General features: G+C 41.0%; 1 protein-coding gene across 5 annotated transcripts in view; it reads left to right on the top strand.

Moving 5' to 3' along the window:
• Positions 1–14,003, top strand: part of lmo7b (LIM domain 7b) — a 32,095-nt gene extending 18,092 nt beyond the window's left edge. For 3 of the 5 annotated variants that reach the window (XM_073465214.1, XM_073465216.1, XM_073465217.1), the window contains 17 exons: positions 16–612; positions 1,610–1,954; positions 3,740–3,854; positions 4,510–4,671; positions 4,806–4,981; positions 5,072–5,135; positions 7,626–7,651; positions 7,769–7,876; positions 8,021–8,110; positions 8,436–8,623; positions 8,865–8,909; positions 9,431–9,483; positions 9,568–9,739; positions 9,827–10,009; positions 10,128–10,236; positions 11,862–11,964; positions 12,852–14,003. In XM_073465214.1, coding sequence (XP_073321315.1) covers positions 16–612; positions 1,610–1,954; positions 3,740–3,854; positions 4,510–4,671; positions 4,806–4,981; positions 5,072–5,135; positions 7,626–7,651; positions 7,769–7,876; positions 8,021–8,110; positions 8,436–8,623; positions 8,865–8,909; positions 9,431–9,483; positions 9,568–9,739; positions 9,827–10,009; positions 10,128–10,236; positions 11,862–11,964; positions 12,852–12,874 — 2,559 coding nt within the window. In that variant the 3' untranslated portion in view covers positions 12,875–14,003. The remainder of the gene's footprint in view (positions 1–15; positions 613–1,609; positions 1,955–3,739; positions 3,855–4,509; positions 4,672–4,805; positions 4,982–5,071; positions 5,136–7,625; positions 7,652–7,768; positions 7,877–8,020; positions 8,111–8,435; positions 8,624–8,864; positions 8,910–9,430; positions 9,484–9,567; positions 9,740–9,826; positions 10,010–10,127; positions 10,237–11,861; positions 11,965–12,851) is intronic. The other 2 variants (XM_073465218.1, XM_073465219.1) reach the window with 2 other exon arrangements.
• The last annotated feature ends 1,385 nt before the right edge of the window (positions 14,004–15,388 follow it).

A 15,388-nucleotide genomic window follows, 5' to 3' on the forward strand; every position in this document is an offset into this window, starting at 1 on the left:
CTTCTGTCTTGCTAGGGATCGTCAGTTGGAGCCATGCCTGCCTCTGATGGGAACATCTTGGGAGAAGAGAGCCACTTTGCCTCCCTGGCTTCAGATGGAGCAGGGGTTACCACACCTTCTCCTGACTGCCCGTTCAGCTCCCAGACACAAGTCAAAGCCCAGGGCGGCCCGGCTCCTTTCCAGCCCACATCTGAAAATGTCTTTACACGCCAAATCTCCACTCTGATCACAACTATACAGCCAAACAAGACTACAAAATCTTCTGTGTCAAGTCAAAAGGTACTTCCATTCTGCGCTGATCCAAAATTTCCAAGTTTTTGCACTGATGCCATAAATCAGGCAGGTGTTGATGCTCCGGAGGACCACCAGAACCACAAGTCTCAGGAAGAGGAGCAGAAGACATCTTGGGAACCAGCTGTGGAACAAGGCAGAGGCCAGCAGGCCACAGGCACCTACAAGTACTTGTCCAGCTCCGGGTCGTGGTCCAGCTCAGCCAGCCTTCCTCGGGGATACCGGAGGTCCGAGGGCTCATCCCGTCTCTCCACTGCAATCACAGCCAAACCCTTTGGGACCAAGCCATCAAGGGTGTCCTCACTGCCGAGACTGTGCAACGTGAGTTCACTGTATTTAAGTAGTGGAGTTTAACTGTATGGTTCCCTCAAAAACTGACTGACTGACTGGTCGCATCAGAGCACCTGAGATTTAGAGCTTTATATTTCAAAGAATTGAGATTGTCGCAATTTCTTGTTGCATGCGATTTAAACGAAGAAGGAAAAAAGAAAGTATTTCCACTTTTTTCCTGTTTAGTTATTTTCACAATGTGTTCAGAAATTGAATTAAAATGTGATATTGGGTGCAACCAAATGAAAAGGTTAGGCAGCATCAGTGTTAGATTTAGTTAAAAGTTTGTCTTTTCGTGGGATTTGTTGACATGAACAAAAACTTTAGATTCACAGGCGACTTAGTCTTTAAGTCAGCACCATGGCAGAAAACAATACAAGGTAAAAGTTGTTTTTTCCACTAAAGTGTAAAGATGGATGATGCCACCTTACTGCTTACTTCTTGGCATACCAGTAGGCATACATAAAACATTAAACCTGCACTGTCAACTTTTTTTTTTTATTTTTTTTTTTAAACTACCATCCTCCCTTTCCTAAACCCTAAATTAAATCTGGAACACTGATGGATTTTATATTGGCAACAACATCACTTTCCAACAGCACATTCACATGATTTATTCAGGCTTTACATCCTGTTTCAGGTGGAAGTGTGTCCAATTTTGAAATCAAGACGATCTCAAAATGCTGGTGAATAACAGTGATGGATACGATGGTTGGAGAGTAGATCAGTTTGTGTCTGTGCAGTGACATTTTAAAATATTCTCCAGTGTTCGAAAAGTGTTGAGGATCCACCAGCTTGTGTTACCTTTGTTTTCTTGGATCGCCGTTCTCATTAATAATAGAAATGCTGCAGCACCATTGTAAACCGTGTCAACTTATTTTCTGTAGGTTGTTCAGTCACTTTCAACGCTGCAGAATAAAACTGTTAAATCCCATGCATCCGTGCTGTCCCCCTGGACACTTTTTTTTTTTTTTTCGTTTACCTCCAGGTAGACAACAACCAGGGGCTGCTGTTGAAAAGTGAGAAAGAGAAATCTCTTTCTCCTCCACCCATTGAACCTTTGCTCAAAAGACAGACTGCCACCGCCCATCTGCGGGGTCAGTACCAGGCTTCAATCAGACAGAAGAAAGCCAACCAGGCGAAGCAGAATGGTGCAGAACAAGCAGAGGAGGTGAAAGGTGCCACTTTTTCCAGCCAGACATCCTTCCAGACCAATGGTTATCATCAGCCCTCCACCCAAACCCAGCTACTACTGCAGCCTTATTCAGCGCCGCAGGCCCGCCACATCAAAGGCTCCAGTCTCCCGTCTAATGGCAGCACAGACCACCCAAAGGTAAGATGTTTACACTGATGTTACCTTTTGAAACTTGTAATGTTTGAATCCAGGACTTAATGACATTTGATCAAACTGTACTCTAAGCATGTATTATCACTATCATTGACATTGCCGGTCGAAAAACTAAATGAGTCAGAGAGGGCTAAGAAGAACACGGGCAAATGGACAGAAAAATAATCACTTTTCTAAGTAGTTATAAGCCGTCTTACATGGCGGACTGATCAGGCACTGATCTATTAGCTGCTACTTTGACTTGATTTAAAATAACCAGTTGTAAAGATGTTTAGGCAGATGAATGAACACTGCCTGAGTATCACGAGGAGAAGGTGCAATCCAGAATTTTGACTGAGAAAGACAAAGTTCTCCATTTTGTGCTTGTAACATAACGAGTAGTAATTAATCGAGCTGTTTTTCAAATGGCTTGCGTAGGCCAAGATTTAAATACTTTGGAACAGCAAGTCGAATACGTTTGTAAACCGATATCAAGCAGAAGTTTGTTTTGGCCCCTTCACCTCCCACTCTACAAAAACCAGCGTCATTTCTTTTTGTTCACAAGAGTGTTCCACCTATACCTGCCATACTGTGCAGCAATTGGCTTGTTCCTCAACACATCCTTGAGATTGGAGCACCATGTGTGTGTGTATATATGTGCAATAGTGCTGGGACTTCCAGCTCTTTGTCGTGAGCCAGATCATTTGGTCGGCTCAGCATAAAGAACCGGCTCTTTCGGCTCCCAAATTGTTCTTCATTTAGTGCCACTCCTTCAACCAAATGTAGCAATTTTTTGACCTATGATGGGTATTTTTTATCACCTAAATTATTCAGTGTATTTATACTAAACTTTTCAGTTTCCAGAATATCATAATTCTACGTTGTGTTTGGCATGAATACCTTCAAAATGTGAAAATGTTTAAATTACATTTATATTGGACTGTGTTTTGTATGTTTGCAACCAGTGCAACATGCAAAAGTCTCACCAAGGGTCTCAATGTGACGCGTTTCTGGAGCTTTGTTTTAACAGATATTTTCATCATCCTCTTATTCTGTCTTGTATTTATTTATGGCTCCCATCGTTCGCTTAAAGAAGCCAGCCCATAGAGCCAACTCATTCGCGACCAACTGGGAGAAGTTTATGAATTGGGTTGTGGTGGATGAATGGCTCAAACACAGGCGGCTCACACAAGACTCGTTTGTGTCCCACCTGAAGGCTAAAAAGATAATGTTGACGTGATTTTTTTTTTTTTTTAGGTGTTTTTTTTCTTTAAATTATTTAAAGTTTTTAGTTCGGTCAGGTTTAGATGACAAAACGACCTAATTTGTTAGGTTACCCACTCTAAATAGCCACATTGGCTATTCCACCTGGGATGCAAATAGCATTGTCGGCTACTAATTGCAACTGTCCTTAATTTAATCAGCAGGGTAAGTGGGACTATAAACAGTAGTGGCCCTAAAATGCCTAATATGTGCATTCACAGTGAGTTACTAGCTCATTGTTTTGAAGCTAATAATGTTCAATATTGGACAATGTTTTTCTTTCTGCCCTCCATATTTGATTAAGAAAGCCACAAACATAAACATGTCATTGAATCTGATCATCATTAAGTTCACAAAGATGGCGCCTGGTGCAGGGCTGCTGTGATAATTGCACCACACTGTACACAAGAAGTTGTTCCCTCGCTGTATCTGTGTAGCTGCCCTCTGACGTATCTAGTTTCCAGCAGGAAGCGCGGGACATTGGATCACAGGGTGTCACCTTTACCTGTGTGTTTGTGTGTGTGTCAGGTGGATCACAGTGACATGAGAGTGAGCCTTACTCTCAAACCCAACAGTAGACCAGACTTTGGTTTCCAGACTCACTGGGACTCAACAGGAGCGAGAGTCAAGTTCATTCAACCTGGTAAGACTTTATTTGCATTTAATTCTGGATTGCTGATGATTTGTCTCACTAACAACAACTTTATGGTTAGGCTGGTAAATCAAGTCTTTGGTGATGGTGATGTTGACGCTACATTCTGCTTACAATGTTTGTTTTGTTGTTTTTGCTTCTCAAGAGGAAGTTTGTTCTAGTATCTTGCTCTTAGACACAACAGTACTTTAAGACACTGACAGCTCTCAGCAGTTTTCACTTCCACAAAGCAGCCTCTCACGTGAGCAACAAAAGCGATTTGCTTGTATTTTTTTTATGTTTATGCTAAAAATCAAAAGGAAATTTATATGAAAGATTTTTACAGACCAGGCACATTATAATACCAGCATGCATGTGCAGTGAAATAGTCAATGGGATGTTAATTTTCACTGTTTTAAACTTCACTTAAGTGAGTGATTTTAAAACTCAACCATGAATTTCTAATTAGATGTTAGAGGAGGTGTCACTTACTCGCTGCTATGTAGTTTTGGCTTACTGGCCTACCTTTTAACTCGGAACAGCAACCTTGTCCTCAATATACTGTTGCTTGCAAACAAATACTTCCTGACTTCTTTTTTATAAAGTGTTTTTCTGTCTTCATCCTCGTCTTTCTTCATCTTTCTGCTGCCCGTCCTTCCCTCCTCAGGCAGTCCGGCGGAGCTTTGCCAGCTGTGTGTGGACGATGAGATCGTGGCCGTTAATGGAGTCGCAGTGGCACACCTGAACTACACCCAGTGGAAGGATAAAATGACATCTTCCCTGCAAACTGGCAGTCTGACCATGGACATTCGGCGCTATGGCAACAAGGGTGAGACAGTGAGCCAGGAAAAGACAGTCATTTACCACCTTCTGAAATGATTTGTGATAATTCGACCTCAAACTTCTAACCAGAGGGTCACAAACGGTTTGCAGTTAGTTTTGATGGCTGGTTGTTTTCATTAGATTGGAGCACCAGTGAGGGGAGTCATCTCAACCAGCCAGGCCAGAGCAGGATGACCCTCAATCTGACCGCCACAGCGCCCGTTCTGATAGGTTGCCCAGATCACCTTGCCAACAGTGGCTCCTCTACAGATGCCACAGTCAGGAAAGTGTCCAAATTCAATGGGCAGGCAGACAATGTGAGCAATGTTTTAGCTGCTTGTCACTTCATACAAAGCTCTGCTTCTGAGAGTGCAGCTCATCAGGTGAATCTTCTCTTACCTGCCCAGGTTTTACAATGTAAAGTCATGCATGGAGAGCTGGCTGGCAACCACGAGACAGCCAGAAGTAAAGGTAATAACAGGCAATAAAGTCTGTAATGGCAATAACATTACAAATTGAAACATGACAATCGTCTCCTTTTAAGAAAAACTCATCTTTTCACCTTGTCCGTCCTTCCTCTACGTGTAGGTTATAGTAATGTTATTAGGAGTAATCAGAAAAGGAGGGCAGATTTTTTCAGACAGACAGGTAAACTTCAAGTTTGAACTCAAGACTCGTTGTGTAGCAGCTTTGGTGGCTGGTGCTTGGCTTTGTTAACTGTTGGGTATTAATTAGGGATGCACCGATATGGAAATTCTGGATCCCTTTTGTGTGAAGGGAACAAAGAAATCCTCTTTTATAAAAGAAGAGGTGAACAGTTTTATAATCAGCCCTTCATTACACTATCTGTGAATGAGCACAAATTCAATCATACAATTGTATAAAACAACCTTTAATTTAACCACTTTTTCCATGAAAAAGATTATTTAAAAAAAAAATGAATAACACTACAACTACCTGCTCAATGAGGGGAGTTTTTCTGCACGTAGCCCAACAAAAACATTGTTTTTGTGAAGCATGAATTAATGTAATTAAAGGTAAAAGTGGTTCCAAAGTTGCTGTGATGCCTCGTAATTATCCTTTCTGTTTCATTTCCTCCAGAATCTCCTCAAACATGTTATGTTTGAGTGGAGCGTGCCCTGAATAGAATATGGGATGGGTTTGTTTACAGCCTCTAATAATGCAGTCTTTGTTGTTTTAACACCGTGGTCTGTGTCAGCCTCCATCTTAAAGATGTCTTACTGAGGGCATCGTGTCAGCAAATGCCACTGGAAAATCTTGCAAACTGCAAGTCACTGATACCCACAGGTCCAACATTTCTTTCACTTCTATATAAAAACAAACCACTCATCTGCACGACATGCATACTTGCCATCCTTGAAACCACAAGTATATGGAGATTTTGGAACCAATAAGCCTCTTGATGGTAATTGACGGGGTGCGACCTCTGTGATTGACAGAAAAATCAACAGATTTTACAGCCCTTTCATTTCAGTCTTTATGTAGGCGCAACAGTACAGCAGACTACATGCTGTGGAGTGGCAGAAATGGATTATGATTATAACTAAAAGGCGAAAGTGTGAAAAATTGTTATGAACTAGGAGAAATATGGGAGAATTATGATCCCAGGTGGTAACCGGAAGAGGGCAATGAAAAACTGGAGTCTGCTGGGCAAATCGGAAAGGTTGGCAAGAATGAGTCGTGGAGAAAGTAATGGCTGTGGTCGGCAGGAGGGCGAGGTTTGATGGTGCGTGTACCCAGCGCAAAATTGATGGGACACAGCAGATGAACGTCAGTGAGTGCCAATCTTATTTGCTGATAGATCCATGGCAGTCAACAAGGCGAATGTCGGCCGACACTAATGTTCGACTGATGAATCGGTGCATCCCTAGTTTTCATTAAAAGGGGAAAAAAATGCAAATTATAGGATTTATTTTAACATGAATCTAATACTTAAGCAGCATTTTAATCAAAACAGACTAACAACGAACAAACTATACCAACTATTAAAGATGTAGCATTTCTCTAAATTAATCTGTACAAAAGTCAAAATGCATTTTGCAGACCAGGGCATGTTCATGATATACAGTGTGCAACATGCAAGAGATGCGTCTTTTTCTGACATATTCCACGTTCTTTGTGTCAGCGGGTTGTAATTTTTAATTGGCAGCTTTCTCATTCTTTTGCACAATGGCTGATTTGTGTCTCACTACAATGGCTTCCTTCTCTCTTCAGGCTCTGCAGGATTCAGCTCATGGGTTTACTTGTGTGGTAAATGTTTGCACTGCGTGTGGGGTTTTTGATTTTTGACTACTCTAAAATCAGTTGTTGTGGAGAATCGTGAACAAAGCAGATTTGTGTTATGTGAATAACCTTTTAATTTTTCTTTACTATGGCTTAACTCTTCGCTCAACCGTCTCTTTTTCAGTGTTTGCTTGGAGTATCTTTCAGCTGGGGATACATTAGTAGATCATTTTGCTGGTTTACATACAGACAGATCTACTCATTTAATCTTGACTTCTCTCACGTACACTGACATTTGAGTCACCTGGTGTTTGATGTTTATGACCAGATATTCGAGCCAGTCCTGCAGTTAAAAAAACTGTACAAAAAACAGAATTTTAACTGCATTCATTCGGCTGTATACTTAAATGTTTGCTATAAAGTGGCGTGCTAACCTCCGGCTCTGGCTGCAAAAGATTTGTCAGAGTCGGAGGTATAGAAGTATAGTGTTTAGTCTCTTGTCTGTCAGTTATCTCGGGTGAGACCAAGCATGATCCGTAAGATCATCCATTGTGAGATCCAGTGAATTTTCAAAATTCTTTGGATTCTCTGTCTTCTAATGTGTCCCCAGCCTTCGTGTGGTGTATGTGTGACCTGTTGCATATTACACACAACCTGTTCGTCTTTCTGAGCTACCGTATGATGCCGTCTTTGCTGACTTGTTATTTTCTCACGCAGGAGGTTCAGAATCTGCAATATCTGATGTAAGTTACCAATTCAAAAGATGTTCCTATGCATGTTCAGACATAAGTTATCCGTGTGTTTGTCTGTGTGTGTGTGTTGCACTGTGATCATGATGGAGTCTGTTTGTGCATCACCAGCTCCAGGTGCCATCCCTCAGCCCCTCCTCATCCAGCTGGTCGTGGGACCGTGAGGAGGATCGAAGGCGTCAGGAGAAATGGCAGGAAGAACAGGAGCGCCTCCTACAGGTGAAGACTGATTTCACCAACAAGGAGGTTTTAACACTCCTTCATAATATTGATCTTCATCTTAAGTCCTAAAGCAACTTGTGTGTGTGTGTGTGTGCGTGTGTGCGTGTGTGTGTGCGTGTGCGCGCGCGTCTTGTTTTTCAGGAGCAATACCAGCGGGATCAGGAGAGGCTGGAGGCAGAGTGGCGGAGGGCTCAACAAGAAGCCATCGGGGAGTCATGTAGGAAGTCAGGGGTAATGATGTGTGCTCCTTGGTGCCTTATCCCAGCATTTATAGTTACAACTGATCATAAAAAATAATTGTCTTTGATTCTCCTGCATAAAGTTGTCATAGAAAAAGAGCTCATCAAAGTTTACTTCAAGTGTGAATAAAGGCCCTGATGCTTTGTTTAATTTGATAAACGTACAAAAAACATTTTTGTTTTTGTTGTTTTCCTCAATATTCAAGATGATATGAGACTTTTTAAAGTATAAGTTGGCATTTTTAATCAGCAGCTGGAAATGTCAGTTCTATAGATTGTTTCTGTCACCTCTTTTCTTTATTTTCATGTCTTTGAAGCAGAACATCATTGAGATGACAAATGGGGGTGAGCGTCCTGCCAGCGTCCAGCCTCATGTGAATGGATTGACCAATAAAACCAGAGAAGAGGAGCGGAGCCCCGACAGGAATAAGCTGAAAGGAGCTGCATCAAAACCTCAAAGTAATGCACAGGGAGTGCAGAATGACAGGATGACTGAACAGGCCTGGTGAATAAACTTTTTTTCCTTCCCTCGTTTCTGTCATCAACATCGGCAGTTTTCCATCCTTGCTGAGTGCGAACAGTTTTATATGTGTGATCATTGTGCTTACTAGTAAAAGCAAGGTCTGAGTACTTTTATTCAGCAATTTTTTTTTATATTTCTGAGTTGCAATGATCTTTACTTCACTGCTGCTGTTGCTGATTCTGCTCTGCTTCCTGCTGCTCATGCTCTTCATGCTGAACCTCAGGGCTGAGGACTCTTGTGGCTTTGCTCAGCTGTCTCCTGCACACAGGTCAGAACAAGACTGTCGTTGATCAGATTCCCCTTGTGCTCAAACAGTATGATTTGGGTCCTGTCAAATAGTGATATGTTGAAACTTTCTTTAGGTTCAATTTACTATTTTATGTGGTGACAACATTGTGTTTATGATCTGATTAGGTTAAGGCACAGAAACCTCTTGGTTAGGGTTAGATAAAGAATTTCACGTCACCCCAAACACAGCAAGAAATTGTCCAAAAGCCTCCTTAAAAATATCCAGTGGTTTCACACTTACAAATGCAGAAACACAGTCTCAAATTGTTGTCAGTGGCTTGGCAACCTTTTTGTAGAAGTGTCAGAATGGTAGTTAGCCTATCACATGTACAAATGTAGATGTATCAGTGGTTTGCAGAAATGTTAACTGCCAGCATTTTTATCCTGGAGACACATTGAAGCCATATCAGCTTTCAACCAGTTTGGCGCAGACACCGAAACCCCTATTTTTAAGAAGATGAGCAATTTTTTGTGAATTGATGTCTGTGTGTCCACCCATAGGGCAAAGTCCTTGTCTACCCCAGCATTAGGTGGTCCCTACAAACAGATAAGAGGCAAGTCTACCCCTCTTTATCATTGTATTTTGTCTGTTCTGGTGATGCACTGAGCTAACTGCCAGAAACCTTTGGTTGATGCAGGTGATGAGAGGAAAAGAAAAGAACAGTCTGTGTCTAAGGTTGAAAAGGAAAGACAGCAGATTTTGGAAGAGATGAAGAAGAGGACTCAGCTTCTGACCGACAACAGCTGGATCCGTCAGCGCAGCAGCAGCTTTTACAAGGAGCCCATCTATGTTGGGGTTCCTCTAAAGAGGTGGGTGTATCACCGCGCCTCAGACAGCTGTTTTGACACATTTTCTTCCTGTATTTTCCTTTTATCGTCTTTTCTGAACTTCTGCAGGTTTGAGTCTCTGGACAACTTGGACACTTTGCGTCAGTACCCACATTCATCCTTCAGTTACCCTCGTCCACACTCAGCTGCTGCAGGTTACTACGCTCCGAGCAGAAACTCCTCCTCCCGCTACAGCACCGGAGCAATGCTGTCCCAGAGGAATGCATCCATGGACCCCTCTCATCATGGCGGGTATGTAGTTCTTGCCAATATACTGTACAGCCTGCCTCTCTTGTGCATGCTGTAGTGTGTTATTTTCTATGTCTTCTTGTATATTTTGGCCTCACACTGTTAACGTGTGCTGCCCCAGGATGGTCGGTGGCTGGAGGACTTGCTGTGTGTGTGAGCGTTTCCTGGGTAGTGGGGCAGCCATGGTCATAGAGGCCCTTAGTCTCTGCTTCCACCTCGCCTGTTTCCAGGTGAGAGGTCATGACCAGAGTAAGGTGCGGTCACAGTAGCTCCGGTCACGGTAGCTCCGATCCCTGCAAACACTGTCTTCGCTGTCGGTTTTTGTGTACTGGACCCTGAAAGGCAACATTTCTCTCAAAGTTTTTTTTTTTACCTTTTCAGCTGTTTTTCTGCACATTTACATATTCTGCTGGTGTATTGATGAAAACGAAATGCAACAAAATTCAGTGGAAACGGCAAATAAATCATGAAGTAAATGAAGAGAGACACTTATCACTCAAGCTTCTGTTCCTCTGGAGAGATGAAAAAAGGCAGCAGGGAAAAAGTCAAGTCAGTCACATTTGTTTATAGAAAACAGTTTGTGTCGCCCAAAGTTTAATTAAATTGATATTAAAACATAAATGGATACATGAAACAAATGAGCCACATTATTTCTATCACGTTTTCCTCATGGTGCTCTTTTATTGAGGTCACCTCATCGAGCCCTCTTCACCTGCAATAGTTAGTAAATCGTACCCGACTGGAGAATCATCAGTGCCACATGTTTATCTCCATGAATCAACTCTTAATGTTCCCACAACAGTAGTGGGTGTTAACTTATTAGTGGTGGTTTCCCGAATGTCCCGAATTTTTTGTATTTTTTATTATAGATTATATATATTTTTTTACTTTTGAAGCTTCTGTTTTTTACAATGTACTGATACCAAATATCTGTGATAGACTAATGTTGGTCAGGCTCTAATACTTAATGTCAGTGTCACCTAATCCTTATCTGAAGCTGTGTAGAAATGTTGTGTTTAAACAGAATAAACAGAGCAGAAAATAATACTGCAAAACGTTCAAATATTGATTTTTTAATTTTTATGTCAACATTATAAAAGAGGCTACAAACTATTCGGTATAGCTCTTATAATAAGCCTTTTAGTTTCCCGATTTTCTTGAAATTGGTTTAGATTTATTCTACAATTGGATGTTCACCTGACTAGAGACTGCTTACACCTTTTAATCATTCTGCCAATATCTGCATCACACCGTGACCGTGGCGATGAGATCCTTTTTTGGTGCTTGTGGGAAATTTTCATTAGACTGCGGACTAATGTGACCGTACCTTTAATAAGGTCAGCAAGAGTCTCATATCTCCACATTACAATCATATCACCTTTACAGCCACCTGCCAGCAGGAGCACGTCTGCCACCTTTCTATACTTTTGTCTTCCCTGACCTGCTTCTTAGTCTGGTGTGGTCGCTGTGCTATTTCTGTCTCAGTCTCTCTGCTATGATTGGTTGAGTGGAAGGAGCCAGCACGATGTCCTGCTTCGCTTTTAGATGCTTATTGTGAAAATCTCACTGGCAGAAGACCCCCACATTTAGTTGGCCTATGCTATTTAGCATGTAGATGCTGAAGTTGAGTCACTTGTGCAACTCTCTGTTTTGTTACAGACGCACATAGCACTCTGAGAGTATTTATATATTGTATGTGTTTTTATGGAAAGACAATGCTTGGTTGTTCTGTGCTTGGGTGGCAGACAAACTGGTGAGATAATTTTTTATAATAATAATTTAGACACAAAAGGCCCACGTTACACGTCAGCCTGATTTCTCTTCTTCCTTTCTCATGTCTCTCTCCTCCATTCAGTGTGTGGGCTGCCACCGACATCTCGGAGGAGCTGAGACTGGAGTCCAGGTTCGAATCCGAAACAGGAAGCTGTATTGTGAGCCCTGCTATTTCCAACTCAAGGGTGAGTATTGACCTTTTTTGAGACGATGACCTCGACTGACCTCTACAATTCTCTCACTTTTAAGTCCAGTTTTCTTTGTGTGGAAAAACACTAAAACTAGATGTGTTGACCTGGCTTAAAGGGACAGTTCAGCCCAATATGAAAAAAGCATATTTTTCCTCTTAGCTGTATTGCTGTTAATCTGTAGATTGTTTTGGCGTGACTTGCTGAGTTTTGGAGATATCGACCTTCAGAGATGTCTGCCTCTCAAATATGATGGAATTAGAGGAAACTCGACTTCTGCTACACAAAGCGCCAAAAAATACATTTGAAAAACTCAACAGTAATGTCTCTTTGCCGACATCATGACCCGGTTGCTCAAAATTATCAACAGACCTTGTTGTGAGCAGTTTCACGTAGGCACTATTATCTTTTTGCCAAACTACTCTGAGCTTGTGACAGCATTGGATGTAAACATGAATGGCGTCCTCTTTGGCTGAGCTGTTGCATTAGCTAGCTTAGTCAGCTAGCCTGTGGTCCATGAGTAGATGCACGATTACTGGAGATATGGTTGGCAGAAAGAAAATAGTTCCTACATGAAACTGCTCACACCAAGGTCTGTGGATTAACCACGTCATGATGTCTGGAAAGACACATTGCTGTTGAGTTTTAAAATGTATTTTTTCTGTGCTTTGAGCACCACAAGTCGAGTTCAATCTAGTTCCATTATATTTGAGAGAAGGCAGACATGTCTAAGGCCGATGTCTCCAAGCCTCAACATGTCACACCACAACAAACAAGATGTCAGCACTACAACTGGGGTGAACTGTCCCTTTAATCACTGTCCAGGAAACTTGTGTTTAATTTGCTCTAACTCTGTTATTCTCAATTGTTTATTAACATTTCAGCCTCTGTTGCCCCCTCCATGTGATCAACACGCCGTCCTCCACATTATGGAGTAAGCAGCGGAGTCACTGGGGATACCTGTTGGATGGAAAACATAGTGAAGACATCATCTACACAACCGAGCCATGATTATTAATCGTTGGTAAAACTGCAAACTCTATGCTGTGATGTGATGTAAAATCAAATTAGACCCTTAATGGCTGTTTTTTAAATCAAATATTGTTGATATGCTACTCAGTTTGTCTCTCCTTTCTTTCTGCTAATTTGTTTCCAAGAGAATTTAGATTTAATATATGAAATAAAGTAGTGATGGCTGTTATTAGTGTCTGATTTAATGCTTTTATTTTAATAATTGTGTCGCTCTCTGCCATATCCTTGTGTTACTTTTGATTATTTGCCCAGTAGTGCATTTGTGATGTAAGATAATATCAGATATTTGTTGTTAATGTATGGAGGCACATTTAAACTTGTACTGCGGCACTTTCTCTATTGAAATCTCACCAAGTGCACTTTGGGATAAATCGGTGGTATAAAAGAAAAACGCATGCATTTCTCATGTGAAAATGGGCATCTTAACTGAAATGCTTTTGTAAATTAAGTGCACTGAACATCACCTTTTAAGGGTTTTTATGTTATTCATTAATGTACCACATGGTGGCATCATTGGTCTCATAGTAAAAACAGAAATGTCAGCATCATACTGAAGGTAGAAATGTCATGTTTTTTAATGTGACCAAATTATTTGAGGTTAAGTGCACAAAACAACTTCTATTTTTATACTCTGTGTCACTGAAACCGAAGCACAATCAGAGTGGCATCAAGAAATATGGGTCTATTTACTAAACAAGACTTATCAGTAGAAACCAGTTTCTCTGCCTTGCCTGATTTCTGAAAGAGGGCGACCTTAGTTGATCATCCGATCTGTTGCAACAACATGTCGTGTGTGATGCATCAACATTTCTCAGAACTCGTTTCTGTGCTTGTTTGCTCCTGTTTAGTCAGCTTTATGGGTAAGATGCTGCAGATAAACCTCTAAAGATAATCAGTACGTATATTTTCCTGTGTCAAGTACTTTTGCAACTGAAGTCTAGTGGTAATTCATTCTGTTGTCTTGATTCCTACCTTTGCTACCAATAAACTTATTTGTGTAAATACTTGTCTTGTATTCATTTTTATGAGGACTTTATGAGGCTAGATGATATGGCCTTAAAAACAATGACGCGATTTTAGGCTATTTTGCAACACTGTATTGCAACAATGTATATCTCTATTTTTGAAATCTCCTCAAAAGCATTTAAAAAAATGCTAGAACTGGGCGACAAAAACAAATATCACAGTATTTTTTTTACCAATTACCTCTGTCGATATTGCAACAGCATTGTATCACTATGTTAAAAAATAGTAACACACTGAGATTTCTGATAAATAATCATCAGTAATGTGGATATAATGTATCGGAACAAGTAAGTTCAAAAATGACATCAGTTTACTGCAATGCGGCCTATTAAACTAGGAAAAGACCACAGTTATGACATGAAACGAAATCCAGAATCCAAGATGATGTATCTTCTCATAACATAATGATGATATAATGCTGATATACTGCCCAGCCCTATGAGGACTCCTCTTTCTTTATCTGGACTCTACAACAGTCGTCTTTGCTTCAACAAAGAGCACCTTATCACTAAATATTTACTGTGGAATATCTGTGGGGTTTTTTTCCCCAAAATCTTGTGTTGTATTTCTCTTGAGGGCAGACAAGATTACATGCTTTAAAGTCCATTTTTGGCAACAGTTAATAACGGGGGGTATCTATTTTTATAAACTGTTGAAACAGTGTGCAAGCCACAGTATTTTCCTACCAGATAAAGGGACCGTTTCTGCTTTTCAGAGTGCCGGTTTGTAAAACCGTTTAAACACCAGTTGCCCCTGCAGAGAGAATTATTTCCATTTCCACAAACTTTTTCAAAACCCGTGAAAAGCTTGTTATTTCTGTTGAAAAGAGTTTCAGATTTAAGCATGAAATGAAATTCCATTCACCTCCATCGTGTTACCAAAATGTTTTTGCTTTTTGGGAGAACTGACCTTTTACAGGAAATTGATGAAGCAAAATTAAACTGAAGGAAAAGGAACAGAAAGTCTTCTGTCCTCTGGCCTTCAAATGGGGAAGTGCCATAATGTCTAAAATGGCTGACTCGGGCTCTGACATTGCAAATGAGAGAAGAGTCTGAGGTTGTGTGACAGTTATGATGAGCAGTCAGTTTTTGTCTTCACGTCAGCTTACAGAGGAGATGAATGAGTGAGATCTGCGGTGAGAGAAGTGTTACGATCATGTTATCTAGGTCACTGACGTTTTTTTTAACCTTTTAAAAATATATATTTTTATTACTTCTTGGAGCTCCGAGCTCTCAGTCAAACTGAGATGTCATCCAGCGCTCCTCTTGGCCTGATGGATGGAAATGTTTTGGTGGTTTTCTGTGACCTGGTCTTTTCGAAGGGAGAGTTCAGTTCCCTGAAGGCATGAGTGGAGACATTTTTC

Source organism: Pagrus major, chromosome 4 (assembly GCF_040436345.1).
Source record: "Pagrus major chromosome 4, Pma_NU_1.0".
Classification (NCBI taxonomy): Eukaryota; Metazoa; Chordata; class Actinopteri; order Spariformes; family Sparidae; genus Pagrus; species Pagrus major.